Source organism: Hippichthys cyanospilos, chromosome 18 (assembly GCF_059441005.1).
Source record: "Hippichthys cyanospilos isolate Australia breed blue-spotted pipefish chromosome 18, RoL_Hcya_1.0, whole genome shotgun sequence".
In the NCBI taxonomy this organism is placed as follows: Eukaryota; Metazoa; Chordata; class Actinopteri; order Syngnathiformes; family Syngnathidae; genus Hippichthys; species Hippichthys cyanospilos.
The window spans coordinates 11,283,176-11,309,598 of NC_142386.1; the positions used below are offsets into that span (position 1 = coordinate 11,283,176).

Sequence of the window (26,423 nt, forward strand, 5' to 3'; positions counted from 1 at the left end):
AAGATGGGCATTTTTGAAGAAAGTTTACATTACTATTGTAATCAGTTGTAACAATTAGCACCAGCCTAACAGCAGAATACGTGAGTCTACACAATTTTTTTACAGAAGGCAGGTAGGTGAGGAAAGTACCCCCCTCAATAAAACCTAGTGACGGCCCCTGGCACATATTGTATGGCAAGTGGTAAATTCAGAGATTTACAACTTAATTGAGTTGAATAGAACTCATGCTCTAGAAAAGTAACAACAAGTACAGGTAGTATCTGAGCATATTTTCATAAATTGATTTCAATTTCTAGCTGTGGCAGAGCTTGATAATCGCAAGGGAATTCCTTTTCGGCCACCTCCCACGATGCCATTGAATGACATTTTCCAGCATATTGCTCATTAGCCCTTCCCTGGAACTGGATTTAATTGTGGGCGCTAATATTAGAACAATAAAACAGCTCATTATGTCGCCAGTGACATTCAGCCACCCAATCTGAGATAAAGCAGATATTTCAGATTAATTGAATAGGAACATTAAAAATAATGCAGTCATTAAACCATTTTCTCAAGATTCTTCATGCATCATCACATAAATGAAAATGTCAAAACATTGCCATATTTTTAATACATTTTTTTCCCAGCCAATGCACAAACCCCACAGGTTTTATGTGAACCAGTCAAGCGTTTTTTGCATGTTCCTGCTAACTAACAAGCAGAAAACAAAACCTCTGATTTTTTCTTTGTCAGCCCATAGCAAAAGATATCTGCCATGCATGCAGATGCAAGGCGTATAAAAGAGGTAACATAAGCAGGGGGAGCAAACAAAAGTATTTGCATGGGAACTAAATTAACACTGACCTGGTGGTGACCCAGTCTCAACCTGTTCGTCCTTCAGAGTCAATGCAGAAAAATGACGACGAAATCAACATTTGTGAAAAATAGGACGCAAAACCAAAGTACCATCATAGAATTTAATAAATACACAATCAACAAAAAAAAAATAATGAAGTTGAAAAAAAAATGAAATTGTGACAACAACAAGGTGTTTGAAGGCAGCAGGGCGACTGTATGAGAGGAATTCCCTTACAGTACCTTCACGTCAGGTTCTCCTTTCCTCGTTCTCTTCATGATCTCCTCAATTCTCTGAAAAATGGAGTGAACATATAAATGTGTTTTATCCTAGGCGAACACAAACATTTTTCTGTTTGAGACTACCTTCTTTCTCAGTTGCCTCTCCTCCTCTTCCTGTTGCGTCTGTTGTTCTCGATCTTGACGCAGGCGTTGTGCTTCTGCTTGTGCTTGAACTTTAACTATTCCCCTCTTTGAACATTTGGGGAAAAAAATATGAGAGCAAACTCTGGAGGATTTCCTACTGAAATGTGTTGTAAAAATACATTTCTTTGACACTCAAACACTCCAGCCGACAGTATTTAACAACAAAGCATTAGATTACTTTAAAACAATGAGATTACATTTTATTAACGAGCTTTACATAATATGCCAATTATCTCGAGTGGTGCCGGTCAAGCAGTTTCCATCAAGTGTGAAGTTACCGTAGTTAGAAAAATAAGCAACTGCTGTGACTGATGTAACAACTGGACGCGCAACGTATCCGCTGCATGCGCCACATATTCAGCACGGCCAACTAACAAAGTCAATCGATGCGTTCACTGTTTCGATAGAACTTCACACTATCTCTGCTTTTGTTAGGAAAATTTAAATTCAGGGCTCACAGCAAGTCTTAAAATGGACCAAATGGTTTGCAAGACTGCTTTATATGAACGTTTCGCAACTCTAAATGTGTTTTTTGGTAAATAAGCTCTTTTAAGGTGAGAGCACGGTGGGCAATGATCTCTTACCTCTTTGTCCATTAGCTCCTTCGCCCATACATCTCGTAGCCATTTGCCTCCGTGTTGCGTTGCTTTGTCAGAAACCGTGCCATGTTCCCCAGATGCGTTGGCCTTGATTTGCTGTTGCTCTTGTTCGTCTTTAGTCGGCTGTTTTTCAGTGAGCCTAACAGAAAAGCACATTATTTGCGCTCATAAATTCAATCCATGCTGCCTTTGGGTAACCTCCTTTTTTTCACCTTTCTTCGTCCGCCTGCTCTCGTTTTTTGTCTTCTAGTTCTTTCTGTGCCCGAGCCTGGCGTCGACGCTCGGCTAAAAGCTTGCTAGCCTCCTCTGCATTGGTTATCCCAGCTGCTCCTTTTCCAGCGGGCGCTGCTGGCGACGGTTCTGTTGAAAACATGCATAAAGGCTATTAAAAAGAAAATCATTAATAATATTATTAGATATACCTCTCTTCCTCCCCCTATTTTGAGTGATATGCTCTGGTTTCTTCTCAGAGAGCTCCCCCTTTTTTTCAGGTGCGTCACCCTTCACGGCTGCATTGGGTGTTTGGGGATTATTTTTTCCCACTCCTTCACCCTTTTGTGCTTTCTTCTCAACGGAGGGTCGAAGTTTGTTGGGAGAGTTGTTCTCATGGACATTGCTGCTTGACTGCATATGAGTCTTAGAAGCCAGCCTGCAGTCACACATTTGGCAAACCAGAAAAGACAAATTCAATTATGCGCAAACATTTGGGTTGGTATATCTCATGACATTTTAACATTAAAATCTGATCTGACTTGGAGGTAGTCGGCGGTGCCATCTGTTTGGTGACATTAGCAGGTGATTCAGATCTTTTTGTATATGGACCACCAGGCGAGCCATTTCTCCTCCCCCTTCGCAGACGCTCTTTCTAAGGACAGCAGAAAGCAAAGGTTGAACTTGTTTTCTTTCAGAGAGGTTAAATGTGAATTTTAGGAAGTGGCCCGGCTAACCTTGGGTGTGTTGGGAGTGGACCGAGAACCTTCCAGTAGTCCACTTCTGTGGTTGTCAGCAGGGCTCCGCGAGTTGCACAAAGGTGACCTGCGAGGGCTGCAGGGAGCTGCATGACGACAAATAAGATGCTTAAGAAATTAAACGACAATAGATGGGTATCGGTACATGGGCAAACATGGGGGTTGAAGCTTGTCTGCAAAGTGTGTAAAGCTCGCAGGATCATGTTGACAGTCACTTGCAGAAGCAAAGTCAACATTTGGAAATTTTATTACCAATTTCTCTATCATTCCTTACTGTGTTATAATATTGAAACCTAAATTTTTTCATCTTCAGCGCACACAAAACTACAAACCTCTGGTTCCATCTGTCGCCATCTGTGAAGCGTAATCCCTAAAAGTGCAGCCATGTTTATTTTGGTGTGTGCATTTGTTCTAGGTCATGTGCAATTATTCTGAGAAAAAAAAAATCAGTTCATCCAAAGGTCATTGAGACGATTTTAGGAAACACACATAGCACACTAGAAATGGTGCTGACAACAACCATCTGATGGTCCTGTGCAAGAGAGAAGTGAATATTGCACCAGTAGTACTCATCAATTTATTTAAATCTTTGTAATCGTGTCGAAAGATGAACCACATTAAAAGAGCGCAAATAAGATTATTGCTCATTTTTAAGTTTAGGCTTGGTAGTACCTAATTATAATATTTATTCATATATATTTAGAGTAGTCCTTAACCTACTTTATATACTTGAACGGTGACCAATGGAGGAAATTGCATTGCAAATGAAGTGCAAAAAAACAATCACAAAAACCGAATGGAAGCAAACTTACAAGTGCAAAAAAAAAACAAGATTAAAAAAGCTGCAAACATAACATGCAAACATTCACAAAAACAATGTCTTTTTCTCCTTCTTATGTTGTAAGTTTGCTTTCATTTTCTTTTTGTTTTATTTGGTTTCTTTTCCTCATTCCTGTGTTAGTCGTGTTCAATAGTGCATTTGCCTTCTTCAGCCACCGTAGGAGAAAAAAAAAACATCTCAACATTATGCCAAATTTAATCAAACCCAATTGTAAAACCATATAAAACAAAATGCATTTTTCATCAAACCTCCACTTAAAGCCAATTAGACTGGACATATATGTTGCAGCCAGAAAGACTGAAAACATTTTTGAAATCTTAAATGATTTGTTTTTCAACTATTTAAAATGGGTTCAATCCCTAAATAAACACACACAACATGCAGACACACCAGTGGTTTGCCTTTGTTCATGGGGCATTCAAATCCCTCCCAAAGGCACACAAATGCAGATATAAAATGATAACTGTTGCACGGGATATACATTTGGGAGTGGAGGGGGCTGGGGAGAGCAAACATTACCAGATTCGCTGACAGCAGGAAGAGGGGAGGCAAGACCATGGGAAAGGGCGGAGGCAGCAGAGAAACAGAGCGGTGCATTCTCAGTGTCACCTAAAGTCAGCAGGTGGAGCACAGCAGAGCATTATGAACATTTCTTGTATGCTTTGGCTAGTTTTCCAGACCAGGATGCTACTTTAGATACTTGCAAGAACACTTTGGTACATAACATACTTTAATTTGTGTTGAAATCGTTTGAGTATATTGGCAGTACAGGCAAAAGTGCAGATATGTCACATCATCCTATCTTTTAGTCAGTCCTTCTCAAATAGTAGGGTGCCCAGAGGGGGTGATAAGCGGTGCCGGTAAAAGGCTTTGCTTTTACTATGTGAAGTGTAATTGCAATAAAATAAGGATTGGCATCTTTATTTATTTCTTTATTTCAGACACTTTGATACAGTTAGTTATTTTTTTCTGTTTGAGACGAACCTGTAACCTGTATGAACTGTTAAAAATGCAGTTTTAGGAAGTTGATTTATATTGCTTTTTCTTTTGTTAGTAATAAAAATGCAGCTTTCAGTATACACCTTTTTATAGATAGTATGTATAGTTGGCATGGCGAGTGGGTAGGGGGTTTTTCTTTCCTTTGCAAAATATAATTGAGAAGCACTGTTTGAAAGGAATTAAGGCACACAAATTTCAACTCATGCGTTTGTATTTTGACATGGCAATCTGTCAGCAGTCATCAAGCACAAAGAAAAGCACTAACTAAAAATCTAGAATGTTCTAATCATGCATCCTGCATACATCAGATCCAATACATGATTTGATCAGATCCAAAACATGAGCTGGACGAAAAACTCTGCCTTATTTAGCAAATTAGACAAAACATTGCAAGCATCACTGCAAGACAGATCCTTTTGACTAAGTATCAACTGTGCAGTGTGTGTGTATGTAAATACACACACACACACACACATATATATTATATTATATATATATATATATATATATATATATATATATATATATATATATATATATATATATATATATATATATATATATATATATATATATATATATATAATTTGTTTCTATTGAATGTCAGAATTAAATTGGCTCTGATTTGATTCTGTGTTGCATACACATTTTTAATGACTATATACTAGTACACTAACAGTCTGTTGCTTTTTCAAATGAACAATATTCTCCTGTTTAAGCCTAATGTTGCTTCCACATTTGAAGACTAACACGTTCTCACCTGCTCCAACAGGGAAGCCTCTGGTCCAGCGTTTGTGTCTGTTTTCCAGGATTAGGCTGCGTTCCAAAGAACGTCTCATTAGGGCCTCAAGCCGCTCCTTAAACACATCATAGGTAAAGTTGACTGATTCCCTGCCAGCCTTGTATATATTGATCTATCCGTATCAATGGTAGTGACTGAATTAATATTTCAATTGGCAACTCGGCTTTTGGGTCATTTTGGCAGGTAGCGTTTTCAAATAAATATGACAGGCGATTGTTTTTTAGGATGATGTAGATTCAGCTGACCCTTTCCTCCTCTAGTTGCAGTCTTCGTTTCTCCTCCACCGCAGCTCGGCGCAGCTCCTCCTTCTGCTTCTGCTCCTCCATCCGCTTCCAGCGCTCCTCCACCGTGCGCTCGTACTGCAGCTGAGATCGACGCTCTTTCTCCCTGATGAGCTGCTCCCGTGCCGCTGAAAGAGGAAAACCCCAGGATGTGATATGTAACAATAACTGAATAAAGAGTGTGGAAAGCCTGTTCACATGCTTTGATACGCTGCACCATCATTGTATCCCTTAAATAATTTCTAATTCATCAGGTGAACATTCAGTAACCAATTTCTGATCAAATGCTCTGTTGTGCTGAGGATTGGGCTGAAGCACAATTTGTAATGCAGTCCTTATCAAAGGGGCAAGGGGGCACATAGGGAAACAAGAAACAGGCTTTGCTTTTGTAGTGTGAAGTGTAGTTGCACTTCTATGGCACTAGGTGGTGGTGGTGGTGGTACTGTCATTATCTACGTTTTTAAAATGTTTTATTTTAATGGCTGTCAACAATATTTTTTTCTAAGTCACAATAATGATTAATGTGATTCGGAAAAAATCGGCACAATGTTTTATACCTTTTTCTGTAGGTTAAAATGTTAAAGATATTGCACTTCTGTGTTAATGTTGCAGGTTAATTTACATGTATTAGAAGTTATTGATGTGTTTTTTTTCCCAAGCATAAAATGGTTCATTTGGTCAAAAATTCTTTAAATGAGGATTCTTTTGATTAGTTATTTTGAAATAATGTTATTTTTAGCCTGTAACCTGTATAAACCCTGTAAAAAGTAAAGATAACATTTGTTGAAAGTTGGTTTATATAGCTTTTTTCTTTTGTTAGTATTAAAAAGAATACATTAGGAATACTTACATCATTTTCATAGATAATGATCTCATTTAAAGTCAGACAGTAGTGAGTCAGGGGCACAAAATGTTTCCTCTTTTCTGGGTGGGGCTTTGCAAAAAAATACAGTACTTGAGAATCACTCCGTAAAGAGACCCATTTCTGTGGTCTAAGGTCTACTCTATACATGGAGGTCAACATTCACTACTCTGACACATCTTATCATGTCAGCGAGCCAGTGAGCTCAGAGTATAATGTTCTACTGGCAAAGCAATTAGGCAGTGGGGGGGAAATGTCAGAATAAGAATCCAAAGGGCTTTCTGAATGACAAAAATACAGAAAAGTTAAGGCGGTGTGGTTTATGTGCTTGAAATTGAAAGCTTCCTTACCGAGGCTTCTGTCCCTCTCCTCCCGTCTCTCTTTGGCTAAACGCATCCTGTCGTCTGTCTTCAAAAAACCCTCCACAACTAAAAAATAGAGGCATCAGGAGAAAATCAATGCAGGCTAATTACAGACGAAAGATAAATGTAACACTTACTTGGTTTGCCAGCATGGTTAGTGCTAATGTTCGCAACCAAGTGTGAAGGCGACGCATGTCCATTCAAAACAGGCTTCTTGTCCATTGCGTCTATAATCACCAACATGAAGGAAAAGATGGGCATTTGGTTTTGGCTCAACAGCTGCAGTGTCGAGTTGGATCACTCACGTGTTTTTTTAGTTCTGGCTGGAGAGCTGTGATTGATTGTTCCACTTTTCTTGTCGGGAAGTAGCGGGACGGTTGGAGGCGCCATCTTTTCGACTGTAACACAGAAACTCAAAATGATGAGGAGGTAAACTCATTATTGTGGTTGTATTTATAGTGGTGTTATACTGAGGTTTGAATATTGTGGAGGAAGAAAAGATTTTTAGCACCATTGGAATCCACAATAATGAACATATGCTTACAAATAATACTTAATAAGTGCCCTATTTCAGTAGTTGTCAAATAGGGGTACGTGAAGAGGTGTCAGGGGATACGTGACACTTTATCAGGGTTTCTGAAGGTAGCAGCAATTAAAATGAATTTTAATGCCGCGACAGGAACGATATATATTTCTTTTCAAATTAAAAAGTAATCAATTGGAACATGAAACAACTCATTGTTATATTTGTCCTTTAGCCTCACTTTTCCAAAATATTGTATGCCTTTATTTAGTTACATGATTATCACTAGCAAAGTCATTTTCTGGCAGCCTATTTAAAAAAACAAAAAAAAACAACAACAACAACAGATGATGTTCCACTATTTTCTGGTGTCTGAATAAAATATATATTGAGATATCATTACAAATGCAGTTTGTTTGATGTATCAGGCACAAATGGAACAGCGCTGATTTAATTGTTTTTCCATCCAAAAATGCTTTGTGCTAAGATAAACTTAGCTGAAAAAAATTTCACAGGGTGAACATCTTTAAAAAAGATCCAATGTTCTACTTGTCTCTTTCTGTACTTTCCTTGCTTGCAATGCAGCATCGCTTCAACATTTGATGTGTTTTTGGTAAATTAATTTCCACGTACATTATGATACTATGATTTTTTTTTTTTCATTGAGATATCAGAGGTGGCAAAGTTTATACGATCTCTCAATAAACTGTACTTAGGACAGTATAGAGCATGAAAATAACCAATGGTCTTAATTTTAAGTCAAGCGGAAACATTCATTCATTCAATCCCAAATACGTATTTATGTTTTTTCAGAGTCCAGACAATAAATTCCATGTACTTATTTGCATTTTTCACCCCCAAAGTTGGCACTGAAATCGTCACTTTGCTCATTATTACAGTACATTTACATTAACGTAGACCACACAAATTATTTAACAGATTTCTGTGCTAAAATGAGAGCAATTTTTACTTTTCTATGAAGCTATAATAAATTGTCCAATCAATAAATCGGAGTGTAAAATAGAAATGTGTGTTGGTTGTCTGTTTTGTGACAATATTGTGAGGCAATTTTCAAATGAAGAACAATATATTGTGGTAGTGAGATAACACTACGAAAAGAGTTTCAATTTCAGCTTATTTGTCTCCAATGAAAAGTGAATCAAAGTGTGACATGGGCATCGAACTGTTCCTTGCACTGGAGTAGTCAATGACATGATTGCAGGAAATGTGATTAGCTGACCTGCTGATGTTTGTCTTCTCTAAGGGTGTGGAGGGTCTCAAAATGACTTCAACTTTTACCATCATCGGCAGCATCTTCATCACTGCCGTGAGAGGATGCTCATAAAAATATTAGTCTGATATCTAGAGGGTCATGTCGATGCGCTTAACACTCGCCAAAGCTTTACGACGACATAATGACGTCATTACAATAACAACGTCGTTCTACGTTTTGCCTTTAAATATTCAACAAGCCGACCTCTTCCGGAAACACAATTAAACACATTACAGGAAACACGAGGGCGTCAATTTTAATGAAGGAATCATTTGGATTTGTTTACAAGAAAATGAAGCATGGCCACGCTGCATCATCATGCACACATGTCGCTATTGTTTGCATCGAGCACCGCGCAGTTGAAAAAGGACAGTATTCACGAGCCCGAAGCAGCACCGAAACATGACTTTAAAGAATACAATATGATGTAAACATTTACAGTACCTGTTGCCATTGTGTCGAATGGTGTTACTTTGTTGGCCATGGTCGCATGAGAAAAGAAAGCGCAAAACAAGCCGCAGTGACGCCGCTATGCAGGTCAGGTGTCCGCTTTCATCAGCGAACCTCCAGAGAATAAAACCTCAGCATGCAGCTAAAAAGTCCCGATGAAGGACATGGCCAGGGATAGGAATTAGGAGTCAGGCATGGATGATGCTGAGGTGACATTTAACTATACACTGAACACAGCGGGAAGCATGCACGGACTGCATGACGCACTATACAGCCAATGGGGGAAGGGGGGTGTCTCATAATAATACAATCCGTGCATATATATTTACGTTGCAGTGATTTTGTTGTTGTTGTTATTTTGATGATTGATCGCACTTGAAAAAAGCCTAAATTCACCTGATAAATTAGTGTTAAGAGTAAACGTTCACTATTATTTTAGGTACATAAATGGTGCCTTTTACAAGATATAACTAAATCAACCTCTTCACTCATTCCTAATCTATTTTTAAAAACAATATCCACGGGGCGGCTTATCTGTGGATGATAAAGCCGAACACTTTGTAAAACAGAGCAGGTGTTATCGCACAAACCGCAGGACGGCAGCAAAGATTATTTGGCGACGAATTACGAGTAGTAGAAGAAGACAGTAAACGGAACCGGAAGTAGATCACCATCAGAAGGACGTAGCCGTGCGGGGCGGTAGTAGGATAGCTCAGCAAAGATGATGTCAGTTTTCTCTAATGTGTTTAGGACGTGTGCTCAGAAAAATGTAAGTACAGTCTACCTTCCCCCCCCCCGAATATCGCAAGGGCTTAGATCTAATATCCTGGAGCGACCTACATATTATGGTTATGCATGCTCAAAATGAAACTGTCAGCGATCTGTTGACCTTGTTAGGCCGAATGGTTGTTCACAGCTGTTCTCATTTTAGTTTTAAGGGCGGTCTGTTAGTTTTATTTGAAAATACTTCCCACCTGAAAGTTTTATTGACTAAACATTCAAGCAGGTATCATTTTTGTTTGATTCTGACTACGCGCTGCACGCCTTCACACTGCCACGAGATATGAAGATGAAATTTCCACCTAGCCGCATGATGTCTCTCCGATATTCTGTTCTTATTCATAATCGCTGGTTTTGACAGGTGTGATCGAACTATGGCACTTAATGTTGGTGACAATGGAAACGAGGCTCGCTCACACATTCAGGATCTCTACTAGTTCAACTCAAAACAACCCATATCTGAACTTCAAACCATAACACAGACGTCGACCTATTAATTTTGAAACCTTAAAATTCTAAACCTGCTTTTGCCTTAAAACATAAAACCCCAACTTAAAAAGCTATGTTCAAGTCCTAATACTTAGTAACCACACCGCTATATAGGCCCCTGAACCCATGCTTTACTCTTACAAAACTTAAAAGATTGCAGCTTGGATGCTCTTATTCTAAATTATACAAATGGATTTTTTTGTGTGTGTTTTTCGTCTCTCGGTAAAGGAGCTGATTTGGACTGGGTCCTCTGAGGGCCACGTTCATAAAACTACAAAGATGCATGGGCCAGTTTTAATTATTTTTTTACTTTGATTTATGAAGTGTACCAACATCAATCATTTTTTTTTTTATAGTTTATAGTGTATACGAGGTTTTTTTCTATAAGGCAAATTGGGATTTTGCAAGATTTTGGGCTGGGCAATGAGCCTGTAACTCATCATAAAATATCAGCTTTTGCATTCAACAGCAGCTGAATTCCATCTCTACATTCGGAACTAAAACAGTAGCAATTTTAAGCTGTTATTTTGCAGTCATTCATGTGATATTTTAACATTTTGACCTTCCACACAAAGCCAAAAGTTGTGTGTGTGTGTTTGGGGGGGAGGGTGTTCCTTGTAAAAATGAAACATCTCTAGTCTACATTGACACGCATGGAAATGTTTAGTTGTAAACTAGTTGATTTGCATCCTTGCAAATTTAGAAAAAAAAGCATATAAACAAACTAGCCGCAAATGACACCCAGACCATGGTTTGGAAACTGCTTTAAGTTATACGTAAGTGTACTGTTTAGGAGTATAACCTCGGTCTCGTTTTAGATAAATACTTTGGCCCCTTCTGTACCACTGTAGGTAATGTTGGTCATGAAGGTAGCACTTGGATGCTGGTATTTTATCCAGCATTTTTGTTTTTTAGGTGGTAGTTGGGGCAAAATGTTTGAAAATCATTGATCATTTAATTGTCATCTCTCTGCCATTGTAGAAGTGATTTGTTTGAAAACGCATGTTGAACATTGTTGTCAGGGTGCTGCAGTGGTTGTGTCAGCAAGGACCTACGCAGACTTCACAAGTCAGGCCACCTTTGAAATAAAGGTTAGTTTCAGACTACACTGAGTTAGCTGGTCAATGCCAATATCACTTTGGGATTTTTAAAGGCATGTTGTTATTTAGAAATGTGACCTCCACAAACTGGACGAGGGCCCGGCCACTGAGGTCGTGATGACCCGTGAAGAAGGTCTGCAATACTACCGCACCATGCAGACCATGCGGCGAATGGAGCTGAAGGCCGATCAACTGTACAAGCAAAAGATCATCAGAGGCTTCTGTCACTTGTATGACGGCCAGGTAACCGCGAAACTAAATCCCTGTTGTGATGGCTCTTATTTTAGATTTGCCTCATCCAATGCATGGAGAAAAAAAACCTCATCATATTATGTTTAGCTACACATTTCTGCTCTGGAATTCGAGCCCACGAAAGATAAAGAAGTAGGATAGAGATCGCAGCGCTAAACACCCTTGCTTTCGTCTTTTTGTCATGCACCTATCTAAAGGCATGAGAAGTGAATCTAAATACCGGGATCCTTTTATCCGGACTTAAAGAGAAGAATTGAAAGACACACTTGTGCTTTCTCGTAAAGTTCGGTCACATGATCCAATGCAAGCGACTGTTTGCTGTTTGCTCGAAATATGCGGCGATGCATTGGGCTTGCTGTCCCCATTACGACTTCCAGTTTTTACTTAAAAGGGACAGTGTGTAAGATGTAGACAGTTTTTTATTAAAAAGGAATACATTAAATGATTGTAGATTTCAAAATCTTGCAAATGAATGTGTTCTTAATGATCAACAGTAGGTTGTGAATCTAATTATAGGTCTAGTTATCGTTAAATTATATTACATGGGGGGTGGCACTTCTCCGGAGGCGCCCATGTTTGTTTGACAATGGTAAATTCAGCAACTACAGCACCTCCTGCTTTCCGTAATGAAAAACGGTCTAAATCTTACAAACTATCCCTTTAAGAGTTTTATTTCCCTTTGCAGGAAGCCTGCGCTGTGGGTATTGAGGCGGCCATTAATTTGTCCGACCACCTGATCACAGCCTACCGCGCTCACGGCTACACTTTAACAAGGGGAGGCACTGTGAAGGAAATCATGGCTGAGCTCACGGGTGATTTTCACTGTCGCTCATTCAAGAAGTTGATTTTCATATTCTAACGATTCCGTGTTTTTGCATTATTTTCACACGCAGGGCGAAGAGGTGGTATTGCGAAGGGCAAGGGAGGTTCCATGCATATGTACTGTAAACATTTCTATGGAGGAAATGGTATTGTTGGAGCACAGGTACGTGTCTCACATGTTCACGCCACGGTCGAAACATTTTTGAACGTTTGTGTGTATGACTTGCCAGGTTCCATTGGGTGCTGGTGTTGCTTTGGCCTGCAACTATCTTGGCAACAAACAGTTATGTGTCTGTCTCTATGGTGATGGTGCCGCCAACCAGGCGAGTTCTTTATTTCCCCCAAATTTCAACAAAACATACTACGGTGATTATTTTCATGATTCTCAAGCAAATGTGCGCTCCACAGGGTCAAATATTTGAAACATACAACATGGCTGCCCTGTGGAAGCTGCCCGTCATCTTTATCTGTGAGAACAACCGGTATGGCATGGGCACGTCAGTGGAGCGAGCAGCGGCCAGCACGGACTATTACAAGAGAGGAGACTACATCCCGGGTCTTAGGGTACAACTCATCCACATCTCACATCTTTACTCGCATCACAAATCATCAACAAAACGTAATAACGGCTAGATTCGTTAGGCCTTCGTTTTGGTTCAGAATTGACAATTACAGATCATAGACATACCTCAAAACATAATAGAATAGGTGCAAACTTTCCTTTGGAGCGTGCCCTATTTCCTTTTTTCCCAGCAGGTGGCAATCTGCTCATAACGTTCAGTTAACTCCATTTAACCCTTTAGATGCCGTTTTTTCCAATATATTTTTGTATCACTGTTTGAAAAGTTTGTAGCTTGCTAATGGTTAAGGATAAAAACTTTCAGGAAGCTATTGCGCGTGTTTTTTTTACAATACACTTAAGAGGCAAGCATGTAAATGCATTAAGTTAATCTGCAATCTATTGGGTGCCAGGTGGATGGGATGGATGTCCTCTGTGTTCGGGAAGCAACTCGGTTTGCAGCTGATATGTGCCGGGCTGGGAAAGTATGTTTAACATATTTGTATTTATTTATAATACAAGTATTTTTATCTCAGTAGATTTAGTTACCTTTTTTTTCTTTTTTGTCCTCAGGGTCCTGTCCTGATGGAACTTCAGACCTACCGCTACCACGGACATAGTATGAGTGATCCAGGTGTCAGGTAAACAAGATATGGAACCTAATCCTTGATGTTGATAAACCCGGGTTTTAGCGACACAGCGTTTCATATTATTCTAGTAAGTAGAGGTTACAATTAACTGAGGTTGTCTGGGCAGATCACTGGACTTTTAACAATAACATCCAACTTGATCTGTAAAGAGGTTTTTCTTTTTTTTTTGGAGGGGGGGGGGTTGCTCTGATTAAAAAAAAAAAAAAAACTACTGTTAAGTTGACTTTTACTGTATATGCCTGCACCAATCTTCGCTTTCCCAGCTACCGCACACGAGAGGAGATTCAGGAAGTGCGCAGTAAGAGCGACCCCATCTCCTTGTTGAAAGACCGCATGCTCAGCAACAACATGGCCAGCGTGGAAGAGCTCAAGGTAGCAATCACTGCCCCTCAGCAGTGCCCCTTTGTTTTCGTGCCTTTGAGATAAATCTGTAAACTGTTGTTGTTGTGTATGTAGGAAATTGATGTTGAGGTAAGGAAGGAAATCGAAGACGCTGCCCAGTTTGCCACCACGGATCCTGAACCGCCACTAGAAGAACTGTGCAACCACATCTTTCACAATGATCCTCCGCTGGAGGTGCGCGGCACCAACCCATGGACCAAGCTGAAGTCTGTCAGTTAAAAGATTTTTTTTCCCCCACTGCACTCCAATACAAAACCACCCTTTTGCCCCAAAGCAAACTGTTGTATTAGTAATTAAAGTCACACCTTAGACTCATTTCAGAAACTTGTTTTATGTCAGGAGTGTGGATTTTACCGCTGGGGCTCTTACTTATAATAAATGTGCAAAATGTGGCTATAACAGGGGTGTCCAAACTTTTTGATTTGAGGGCTGCGTACAGAAAAATAGAAGAATGCAAGGGACACCGTGATTCTTTTTTTTTTTAATAAAAGAATCTCAAGAAATTGTTTATATATATTTTTTATGTTGCATAATAGCGATCTGTAAAAGGTGATGAAGCATTAGTTTAGTATTTTTCAAGATTCGGGGCCAACATCAGTACTGTTTCCCATAAGACCAGAGCCAGCACTACTCTGAATGGTGACTCAAGTCTGTTTTCACAGTCAGCGCCTAAGCAACAGAAAACTAGTAAAATGAACATGGAAAACATGTTACTTCAGGCTTATTAATCTTGAGAAAGCATACCTTGACACAGCAGGAAGCAGAAGTAATGGTTTTCCTTCTAAAACTCAATTCTTTATTCATCATATTATTGTAATCTTATAGTTTATTTGTACCTTTGCTCAACATATAAACTAATAGTGGCACCAATCTCCCCAGTGGATTGAGCACATGCCACGGGATGCTGGAAATGGCCCTTGATGCTTAGTTTTGACACCCCTGGACTACACAATTTAGTATTTATTCGAACCGTCTGTAGAAAACTACAAACCAACAATAAATCTCCTTCGTGGAGGATTCTTTGGTTCATGTGGCGTGATTTGTTCTTGGTTAGATCCAAAGATCTGCAATAAAAAGTATATGGGATAATTACTGTAAGCTTTTGGCCATGAACATGAACGTAACCTGTTGGCTTTTTTTTTTTTTTTTGATTGCCTGTGCAGTGTGATCTTTCAAAAACTATTTTCTGCAAGCGTCACACTTCATAAGAGGCAGCTAATAAACTCTGCAAGGCTACCTTTGTCTCACTTAAAATGAACAAAGTATATGTTTGGCTTTTTTTTTTGTTCAATGTTAGAATATTTTGCCCCTTCCCTAAAGAAAATTGAGAATGTCTATACCTATTTTGATGCAACTCTCTGCCAATGATAACTGTTACATTGAGAAGGATGAGGATTCTAGAGTATTGTGTAATAAACAATCTGAAATTCTGTGTTTTTTTTTTTTTATTCTTAATGCCAGTGGACTGTATGTTAAACTGTTTGAATGGATGCCTCCCAAATTTTATACATAATTACAAGACAAAGTTAGTGTATTAAAATAGAACTGGTTGGTTGGCTTTGTAGTTTGCAGGGGAAGGTGTGGAGCTAAACCACACAATTTATTTCAGTGGCATGCGGCAGGCAAGCTCAATGGCGGCTTTTTTCACCAGCATCACATCAAGAACACCTGCTGGCCTGAAGGTATGTGTGTATTATCACTTCCTAACGCAAAATTGGCACTAGTTATTGGCTGGTTTTAGAGGATAGTGAAATACTAACTGGCACGTGTAATTATTTGATCATCTTGTACTTTTGAAGAAAGTCAACAAAATACTAAAACTACTTTGTACATGTATACAACCACTTAAAATAAGCATTGTTAATTGACAAAAGGCTGATAGAGTTGAAACAGCTCTTGTCTTGCATCTCCACATTTTGAATGTCGTCCTTAATTTACATTAAAGACATACAGTTCAAGAAAGTATAACTGGTTGCACTAGTCTAAAGTGTACTCTCCTTGAAAGGTAACACAAGCCTGGTTGTTAATTCACAGCATATGTTAACACTTCTCACCAATGCTTATTTTCTTATTGCCATGAAATTAAGATAAAAGAAGTACAATACAGCAATCCCCTGAGTAAATGAGTGTATATAAAACAAAATTGTGAAGTGGCCCCAGATCCTTAACCACTGGATGGGGCCACAGTTTTTCAGTACTTGTACATGGGGCATATAGAACCATGCATTTCCAAACCAGTCAAATGACAAAATGCCATTTTGGATGTGGACAAAATACATGTGTGTGTGCACTGTTATATTTCATCTATCATGAAATGTTTCTCAATGTGTATATACAAGGTCCACTACCCTAACCCAATAAAGGGTTTGAAACAACAAAATAACCACATACAGTGATTTTTCTTTCCCAGTTCAAAGGGGTGTCTTGGATTAAAAAAAAAATACTGTGCTGTACAAAACTGGAACAATGAACCAAAAAAATGCAACGACAAATGCATACACACTGAAAAAAACACAAAATAATTCAAAGCTGGAGGTAAAATGACATCAAAACGAGTGCAAAAAAAATCCATGAAATCAAAACGGCTGCAAACAAACAAAAAAATAGAATGCCAACACAACTCTTTCAGTGCCAAGCGTCATCTGGAAATGCCACGAGTGCTATCTGATTTCCAGCTTTTTGGCGCATATTTCAAGGCCGACAGAAAATTGTATTGTGTGACTACGTAGATATTGGTGTACCGTATGCAAGATTGGATTCCATTCTTTATCTAGAAAAACAAGTAAGATTCTACCTTATTTCGTTCTTCAATAATCACAGTGTGAAAATAGTGACACCAAGCTATTTTGGACAAAAGGAGACAATGTTTCTGCACAACAGCAACTTTGACAGATCTATCCATATATTTTTTGTAGCACTTGTAACATCTCAACAGTCCTTCCTTTTGATATAACATGAACAAAAACAGTGAAATGTGTTTTCAAGTTTGCTTATATAACAATATATAACTACTTTACACCATTGTTCGATTGGCATATACTGTAATTAAGCGGAGCGCTGGCCACGAGTGTCATCTATCCAGTCATTTAAAAGAAAACAAATAAACAAAAACAAAGCTGATTAGAATTCTTGTCACTGGCACACAACCTAAGTATATTACATGACTAAAATTTTCATCCATGGCACTGAAAGTGTTCAAAGAAAAATGCTGCAAAAACCGCAATCACAAAAATATGGCTTAAACTAAAAGCAAAACAAATGCGGGGGAAAAACACCAACATGAAAACAGTTACAACAACAAATACGGTATGCTGTTTAACCCCTGAGTGTCCAGGAAGTTTTCATTAGCTTAACCTTATCACCACCTAACTTGGGCTGACTTTGCAAGAGGCATAACATTTCCAATTATAAATATATACGGTATTTACTTCTGAAGACTTTTGCATTACAAGAATCCAGGCTAAGCAAATAATCTAAATCATTGAAAAGCCTGCAAATGTCATAAATTGGCCGCTTGCACAACCCGGTGGTTGTGGGGTGTCGAGACAAAAATTTCTATTCCACCCCGTTCATGAATTGACATTGAAAGGATTAATGCAATAATGTGGAGAAATGCATGATAAAACATTAGGTTTTCAGTATGTCCAAAATTGACAATATTTTCAATTGTGATGGTAGTGAATGAGCCTGTCATGGGCTAAATATGACACTGATTGAATGGTGCACCCCACGACCTCCCGTTTGCAAGCATATCGCCATGTTTTGACAATCTATGCAATATTTTTAGCCTCCCATTGTTTTTTTGGTATGCTTTTCCTTTGAAATCACGTATCAAAAACATCAAAAAGCCCGAGTTGGGTCAAAATTTCCCCGAGGGGTTAAATGTGTATTTGTTTGCTTGATTCCTGTCTTTGTAGCCTTTCGTCAGTTGCAAATACTATATAGCCTTTTCTCCATTTACATCGAAATTAAAGTGTAGAATTGCACTTTATTACAATGAGCATTGTAAATATATATTGATTTGCAGGGGGCAGCGGTGCTGAGGTCAGTGAACTTCACAACCAGGGCATCCATTAAAATAAAGGTGAAACAGCAGTGTCTCATATTCATTAAATGCACATTAAGCTGAGCACACTATTCTTTTGGTATAGAAATGTGACGTTCATGAATTGGATGAGGCACCTTCCACTCAAGTGCTTCTGACTCGTGCTGAAGCCCTGCAATACTACCTCACCATGCAGACCATTAGGACTTTAGAGCTGAACGCAAAACAGCTGTTTGACCAGAAAATCATCAGATGTCCCTGTCACTTGTATACTGGCCAGGTGAATAACATTCTAGAGCAGTGTTTCACCAAGCAATATGCTGCTCAGATCACTGTGAAATTATTCCATTCATTTATTTCGATGTGACTACTGTGTACTTATATGTTTTGTGACTTTTCTGTGTTTTTTCAAGAGTAACTTATGCGCAGAGAATCAGTGATGGAGAAATTATTCAAAAAAATCTTGTGACAAATTGTTTTTTGTGGTGTTGCCTTCGAACAGGAGGCATGTGCAGTTGGTATTAATGCAGCCATCAAACAGAGTGATTGCCTCATCACTGGTTATCGTGCTCATGGCTTTGTATTGACAAGGGGTGGCTCTCTTAAGGCCATTTTGGCTGAGCTTGCAGGTAGGCTTTACCACCATGTTCTGATACACAACCAATGAACTCCAAAATTTTGCCACATCCATTTTCAAAGAATTTTGGATGGAGTACAAATTGCTGACGTTTGGATGTTCTCGCTTACACTGTGTTTAGGTCGGAAGATGGGAATATCAAAAGGAAGAGGGGGATCAATGCACATGTACACAAAAACCTTCTTCGGAGGCCATGGTGTTGTCGGATCTCAGGTAATGGCATATTCATGCAATATACATAATAATCAGAATGCCTGGTCAGTATGATGCATCTATTTTGGTCATATACTGTACAGTACATGGGGCTGTTATGTGCTGTTATATTCCATTTAGGTTATTAAAGGGACATTGTGGCAAATGAATTAAGCAGCAAAATGTACTTGTTGTTTTATCCATCGCATGGGCCGGCCATTTTGCCTTTTGCTATTCACAGAAAATGACCTAAAAGTGGCTCAGAGCACAGGTAACAACCAATCACTCTTCAGCTGGCAAATGTTGCATGACCGAACTCAGATAACAAGTGAGCTGTGATTGGTTGTTACCTGAGCCTTTAGGATCAGTGAAGTCATTTTGGTGACTGCCCCCTGAGATAGGGGGACAAAAAAACAAGTGTATTTTGCTGCTTAATTCATATTCCACAAAATTAACATTATTCAGAATGCTGTGTATGCTGTAGGGACTAGTTAGATAGCTACATTCATCCATCAAGGAGATGGCTAAAGCCCCCAGTGATGCATAGAAATTACATCACCAAGAAAAAAAAAAACATGATGGACTTAACTTTAGCAATCTGATTGTACACTAACTTTTCTCTAGTGTAATTGCCAAGCTCTAATATTTGTTGCAGTGTGACTAAATCTGGTATTTGGGTTCTGCTCAGGTTCCTCTTGGTGCCGGTCTGGCACTGGCATGCAAGTACCAGAAGAATGACAAGCTGTGTGTTTGTGTCTATGGTGATGGTGCAGCCAACCAAGTACATAAACATATACTGTATTTTCCGCACACCGGATTATAAGGCCCACCTTCAATTAATGACATATTTTAAAACCTTTTCCATCTATAAGGCGCACCGGATTATAAGGCACACCCTCAATTAATGACATATTTTAAAACGTTTTCAATCACAATATAGTAATACTCAAAGTAATAACAATAATAACTCAAATAATAACTCTTAACTCTCAATAGCATAATAACTCAATGTCAATATGACAACCTTGTTCAACTGTAAACACACAAAGGAAACAGCTAAAACTTACTTTATCAGTTCATTCCCCACCTACGAATCCCAAACTCAATATTGATCCATATATAAGCCGCACCTGATTATAAGGCGCACCATCTGCTTTTTTTAAAAAAAATTAAGGCTTTTGGGTGCGCCTTATAGTGCGGAAAATACGGTAATTTGATTGTTCATCCACAACTGTCCTCTTGACCTCCAACCTTTTGACAGGGGCAGGTTGCTGAGACCATGAACATGGCAGCACTTTGGAAGCTTCCCATAATTTTTGTCTGTGAGAATAATAAATATGCAAAAGGTACTTCCGTGGAGCGATGTACGGTAAACACCAACTTCTACAAGAGAGGGGACGTCATTCCTGGGCTCAGGGTAAGGTTTTGTAGCCTCCCTCAGAATTTTAAATGACTTATTATCATTAGTGCGCTCTGTGCAGATATCCATTTTGACAAAAAGAACGGAGTTTCACTCTGTGGGATCAGAATTGTTGAAGCTAGCAGGGGCAACCGCTATGGTCACACAACGGGCAGTTTATTTTCTTACTCTAGGCACCGATTGGATTTGGAAACCAAAACCGCAAATCCACAAAGGAAATAATCCATTCCATGGTTCCTCTCTGACCCCATTATGAGGCCTCATTTGACGTTACAAATACTGGATTTTATTCAAACCATCCATTTAATTTATTTTATGACTACAATATTCATGTGACCTGTTTTACATTAAACCATCATAAAATATTTTTTAAAAACAAATTGCAAATTTTACTCGCAAAAATACGTAGAAAGAAAAAAAATCAATAATATCAGAATAAGTTCAGATAATTGCTTAAATATATATTATCAATATTTTCACTAATGAAAACATAAGTGATGTGTCTCCAGGTGGATGGGATGGACATCCTCTGTGTGCGGGAAGCAACCAGGTTTGCTTCTGATCACTGTCGGTCAGGAAAAGTGAGGACACATGATTTACATCCTTTATATATAAAAATGTTATGCCACATTAATTGATCTCTTTTTCTGTATCTTAGGGTCCAATCATTGTGGAGGTTCTGACCTATCGCTATTTTGGACACTCTCAGGGTGAAATCGAGAAGTAAAATTGAATACATATACATTTACTAGTGGAAGCATACTGGAATATGCTTATGTGCCTTTCATGAAACATATTTGAATCTCAGTTCAGGCACTCTTGTGTATAGTTTATAATTTTACATTAATTTAAAATTCTAACGTGCAAAACAGCACAGTCCCTGTAACAACAAAAATATAGATGGCTGGATGCTCTTTGCTAAATGATTCAGTAATACTATAATGGCTATTAAAAAATATACACAACCCTGTTAAAATTCAAGGTTGATTTCAAATGTTAATTTTAATAATTAATTTAAGAATTTCCCATCATAAACCTAGACTGTAACCTGAAAAATGTGATCCAAAGATGAAACCTTTTTGGGAGAGGATGTAAAAGTGCTTGTTAACTTATTCACTGACAGCCAAGTTCACATGGATTTTTTGACAGACATCCATCCATCCATCCATCTGTTTATACATACACACACACGAACAGTATGTCAACGGCAGAGAAAGGGTTAACTTACCCACTTTCAGCCCTTGTAAAAATTCATCTTTTATCTATAGCTGCCAATGGTAGTGAATGAGTTAAAAACGTCACTGATCTAAAAATGACAACACAATATTCCCACAAAATGTCAATATATCCAAGCTGTGCATATTTTAAGTCACATTCATAATTAAAGAAGTTTTGAAATCACTTATCCATGTAAAAATTTTCATATAAGAAAGGGCCAACATTTGGACAGAGGTGTGTAGTACTTTTGTATATACTCTATACTGTATATAAGTGTCTTTCCTTATTTAATCAGATATCGCACAGCAGATGAGGTTGATGAGGTCCGCAGAAACAGAGATCCCATCTTGCAACTTGTGGTTTATATCATCAGCAATAACATGGCTAGCAAAGAGGAACTGAGGGTAACTATTGTCCAATAAAAAACTGAGTAGAGTACAGTAGAACTGTTGGTAATAGTTTACTTATCTTGTGACTTCTGACCTACATTTTAAGCAGCAGATTGATGAGAAAATTAAAAAGGATGTTGAAGAAGCTTTGCAATTTGCCATCCAAAGTCCACAACCACCAATGGAGGACCTATGCAACCATATCTACAGCAATAATTTACCACAAGATGTGCGCGGCATCAATCCATGGAGCAAGTTGAAGTCTGTGAGCTAAAGTGTATTTATGTGACCAAAATCACATATAAATGGACCTGACCTGAGACTTCCAACGTAATCCCTTTGTGTCTGTATGTGATTTGCGTCATTAACCTGAATAACAAATATTAATGTATAGTAGTTGTCTGAAAAAAGGAGGAAAGAAGGAAATGTGTATCTTACTTTTTAAAAAGCATTTTCAATGATGGTCATTCAATTTACTACATTTGGTGCTGGGTTTTGCAATTAGAAAGACTAGCAACTGTTTGAGATTATTTGAGTTTATTGAATTTTTACATATTTTTAATTGTAGTTTCAGGTTTACCAGAGTGTAGTCCTGCTTTGATTCCAATGTCCATTCTGCCTCCATAGTTCTTTATTTATTCAATTTTGATTTTTAATTCATGCTAAATATTACATTTCAATAGTATGTCATGGTTAAGAACTCAATAAGAGCGTTGAATTCGGCGGATGGTCCACAAATGGATTGGACAAATGGTTAAAAGTACAGTGCCGTAATATTTTTTCCCTAAAACTTTTAGGATAAAGGTACGTACTTAGTTATGGTGATCATAACACTTGGTATCGATCTACACAAAATGTAATGTATCGCGCAACGCTACTGCATATATTTATCTCCACGAGGTGGCAGTGATGCAGTATGAAGAACGCAAAACTGCCATTGTAGCCAGTGACGAAGACGAGTGTGCGCAAACGACTCCACAACACAATCTCACACGGACTCTTAAGTGTCTACGTGCGCTCGCTAACTGCGTGATGGAGACTTCAGTCAACATGCAGAAGGAACTCTTTTGTACCGCTTTGCTGCTTTTCGTCACATTCTCGTGGGCGCAAGAAGATTCCTATATGAAGAGCGCCCAGTGTCACAACTACGCGGGAGGACACGTTTATCCCGGGGAGGCTTCCCGTGTGCCCGTTTCAGATCATTCCCTTCACCTCAGTCAGGCCAAGAGTGAGTTCACTACTGTTTGCTATTTTCTAAACCACGCATCTGCAACGCTGCATCGCGTTGCCACGCAGCTGCTGCTGTCAAAACAACAGAAATGTTTCAGCGAGCTGCAGCCTGCTCTATCATAGTTTTTATGGTGGTAAATTAAATTGCATGTAGACATTAGTAAGAATCTGAAATAAAAGGTGCGTGTAAATGACACGTCATTCTTAAATGTGTTTTCCTCTTCCGCCCCCTGCACATGCGACAGAGCCTGGCAAAGGAACACAAAGGGGTTGGACTAAACTGGAACATCTGGAACGTGTGCCCTATAAAACCCAAAAACATGCATGTTGTTCCTTTGCGGTTGATTTGAACGATACTGATTGCGAGACATTTTAATAACCGCCACCCGTCAAAATGTCATTAAATCACATAAACACTGGCCATTCATACCAAATGTGTTCCATGTTTTGATACTGTTATAGCAAAAAATAATAATAAATATGAACACATGCAAAGCGGAGTCATTTTCTTTTATTTTTTTCATCATCTGAAAGTGAACTTTGAAGGGCTTTTGACCACTAAATTGAAAGAAAAAAAAGCTGGGTTCTAATTTTAGTCTACCCATCGAGTCTCAACTAACTGCAGCGGCTTTAATAATAATAATAATAAAAAAGTATTCCTTTGTTGCAGTTTCAAAGCCTGCACCTCACTGGGAGGGAACAGCAGTCATCAATGGTGAATTCAAAGAACTGAAGCTGTCAGACTACAAAGGCAAATACCTTGTTTTTTTCTTCTATCCTCTGGACTTGTGAGTGACCACACGCAAACGTCACATTTTGATGACTTCATGCCTGTAGCTCTACATTTGTTTCCCCCTTTCTGCCACCAGCACTTTTGTCTGCCCAACCGAAATCATTGCCTTCAGCGATCGCGTGCATGAGTTTCGGGCCATCAACACAGAGGTGGTTGCCTGCTCTGTGGACTCCCAGTTCACCCACTTAGCTTGGTAAACTGAAATGATTTCATGACATCTTTAAAAAAAAAATACTACAATTGAATTACAGATGAATGTCCTCGCACTCTTTAAAACATAGCTTATGTTGAGAAATTGTTTTCAAGCTAAAACCTGATTGGCTGTTACGTGAGCTCAGTACGTGTCATTTTCAGGTGACAGTGACAAAACGGCCGGCCCTTATGATAGATAAAATAACATGGATAGATTTTTCCACTAAATTCATATTCCACAAATACAATAACGGCTCATAGAAAATATTATTTTCTGTGGCTAGCAGAAACTTAAATATTTCAGCGGCACTTTTTTTTTAAAATGTATGTTTCACTACGAAAATTGGAACTATTTATCCCAATTCTTGTGGAAATCCATTGCATGTTTGAATACTTTTTAAAAACTAACTAATATCCAACATTTCCGGCGTACCTCTGAGCTCATTCAGTAATAAATGTCTTTCAGTAACAAATGAGTAATAATTGAATGACATATAGCTGTTTCAGGCAGTTATTGAGTTAAACCATATTCCAAAAGAGGGCGGATTAAGTCATGTCAGTCTTATTTATATACTCCAAGTGCTGCATTTTTATTCTTTGATATACCAGCGATGTATAGTGAAAGGCAGAATAATTGAATGAGTTAATATCAGTATATACAGGTATTTATTTCTTTGAAGTATGTTTTCCCACTTACTGTATTTTTTTGCTATAATACTTCAGGAGATGATGCTGAACTGTTATTTTCCCATCCACCTTTAAATCCCCTCCACCCCCCATTTACCTAACGTCCTAGATGTGTAATTTTGCCAATCCGATGAACATTTTGAGTGGTTTAGTTGTTTTTTGACCCCCACAGATACTGTAGATAACCTCTCGTTCATCAGAAAAGATCAAGTTAAATGTCCGTTTATTTGGTGTAACCATTTTGTGAAATATTCACATATACGTAAAAATAATTATGCTCCAAATTCCTTCCTTTGCCAGGATCAATACAGCCAGGAAACAAGGAGGACTTGGACCAATGAAAATCCCTCTTTTGTCTGACCTCACGCACCAGATTTCCAAAGACTATGGAGTCTACCTGGAAGACCAGGGCCACACGCTTAGGTCCAGTAGTTAAACCAGTTTTAGTTTTTCCACTTCTCTTACCTCATTTTAACGGGTCACTGTTGCTGTGTTACAGGGGGCTCTTCATCATTGACGACAAAGGCGTCCTGAGGCAGATCACCATGAATGATCTTCCAGTTGGACGATCCGTGGATGAGACGCTTCGCCTGGTTCAAGCATTCCAGTACACCGACAAACATGGAGAAGGTACACTGATCTCAACTATCCTAAAATGAAAAACCAACACATGGAGTTAAAAGTATTGCATGTGTAGACATACTGTAGATATTTTAGATGATCTTGCAGAAGCTATACTTGAGCCCTAATAGGAATTAAATGATTTTTTTTCAGTGTGTCCAGCAGGATGGAAACCAGGCAGTGACACGGTAAGTACGACTGAACTCAACTAACCACTATTGTTGTTTACGGCGCATATTGTATGAGCTTACGGTCATTTCATACTGTTCTAAATGGTCCTTTGATCAGTAAACATATTTTCAGTTTCTTGCATACACACTTTTGGTTGGTTTTGTGACTACATTTAATGCCCCACCAACTCCATGATTTTATAGAAATGGGCTCTGTATGTTTTCCATTGACTTGCTTACAAATATAAAGCCATTAAATTATATCTCCTTCACTTCCTTTCTGCAGATCATTCCCGACCCTTCAGGCAAGCTGAAATATTTCGACAAACTGAACTGATGGAATACATTTGCAAATTGAAATAAAATGTTTTTGGTAATACTCTTGTTACTTACTTATTCCCAAATAATTACTAATTGACAACAATTCTTCTCCTCAAGAACCAAAATCATTAGTCTACTTAAAAATGTGTTACTGCTTTTGATGGAACACTAGGTGGCGCCCAGAAACAACTTTGTGAGTAATGTACTGGCATGACCTACAACTTATCATGTTTC

General features: G+C 38.6%; 4 protein-coding genes across 7 annotated transcripts in view; 3 read left to right on the top strand and 1 right to left on the bottom strand.

Annotated features, from left to right (window-relative positions):
• The window catches only part of map7d2a (MAP7 domain containing 2a), a 35,775-nt gene that overhangs the window by 3,518 nt on the left and 5,834 nt on the right, over nt 1-26,423 (bottom strand). Inside the window, exons 3-17 of one of the 4 annotated variants that reach the window (XM_088440440.1) lie at nt 25,543-25,727; nt 7,280-7,372; nt 7,112-7,201; nt 6,963-7,040; nt 5,715-5,878; nt 5,428-5,524; nt 4,188-4,277; nt 2,807-2,913; nt 2,612-2,724; nt 2,282-2,508; nt 2,072-2,219; nt 1,845-1,998; nt 1,201-1,305; nt 1,078-1,128; nt 844-874 (exon numbers count right to left, since the gene is read on the bottom strand). In XM_088440440.1, coding sequence (XP_088296566.1) covers nt 844-874; nt 1,078-1,128; nt 1,201-1,305; nt 1,845-1,998; nt 2,072-2,219; nt 2,282-2,508; nt 2,612-2,724; nt 2,807-2,913; nt 4,188-4,277; nt 5,428-5,524; nt 5,715-5,878; nt 6,963-7,040; nt 7,112-7,201; nt 7,280-7,364 — 1,540 coding nt within the window. In that variant the 5' untranslated portion in view covers nt 7,365-7,372; nt 25,543-25,727. Of the gene's footprint in view, nt 1-843; nt 875-1,077; nt 1,129-1,200; nt 1,306-1,844; nt 1,999-2,071; nt 2,220-2,281; nt 2,509-2,611; nt 2,725-2,806; nt 2,914-4,187; nt 4,278-5,427; nt 5,525-5,714; nt 5,879-6,962; nt 7,041-7,111; nt 7,202-7,279; nt 7,373-8,737; nt 8,885-9,214; nt 9,490-25,542; nt 25,728-26,423 lie in introns of those variants that run through there. The other 3 variants (XM_088440438.1, XM_088440439.1, XM_088440441.1) reach the window with 3 other exon arrangements.
• Nucleotides 9,873-15,706, top strand: LOC148408948 (pyruvate dehydrogenase E1 component subunit alpha, mitochondrial-like). Its single transcript, XM_088440450.1, has 11 exons — nt 9,873-9,989; nt 11,512-11,580; nt 11,659-11,832; nt 12,527-12,653; nt 12,735-12,826; nt 12,894-12,986; nt 13,072-13,227; nt 13,636-13,707; nt 13,796-13,863; nt 14,136-14,244; nt 14,329-15,706. The coding sequence occupies exons 1-11, from the start codon at nt 9,942-9,944 to the stop codon at nt 14,491-14,493; spliced, it is 1,173 nt and encodes a 390-aa protein (XP_088296576.1). The 5' UTR covers nt 9,873-9,941; the 3' UTR covers nt 14,494-15,706.
• Nucleotides 18,434-22,449, top strand: LOC148408949 (pyruvate dehydrogenase E1 component subunit alpha, somatic form, mitochondrial-like). Its single transcript, XM_088440454.1, has 9 exons — nt 18,434-18,599; nt 18,822-18,948; nt 19,078-19,169; nt 19,837-19,929; nt 20,410-20,565; nt 21,078-21,149; nt 21,227-21,291; nt 22,082-22,190; nt 22,285-22,449. The coding sequence occupies exons 1-9, from the start codon at nt 18,510-18,512 to the stop codon at nt 22,447-22,449; spliced, it is 969 nt and encodes a 322-aa protein (XP_088296580.1). The 5' UTR covers nt 18,434-18,509.
• On the top strand, nt 23,125-26,245 carry prdx4 (peroxiredoxin 4). Its single transcript, XM_088440451.1, has 7 exons — nt 23,125-23,403; nt 24,076-24,193; nt 24,275-24,391; nt 25,378-25,500; nt 25,577-25,707; nt 25,852-25,886; nt 26,155-26,245. The coding sequence occupies exons 1-7, from the start codon at nt 23,208-23,210 to the stop codon at nt 26,203-26,205; spliced, it is 771 nt and encodes a 256-aa protein (XP_088296577.1). The 5' UTR covers nt 23,125-23,207; the 3' UTR covers nt 26,206-26,245.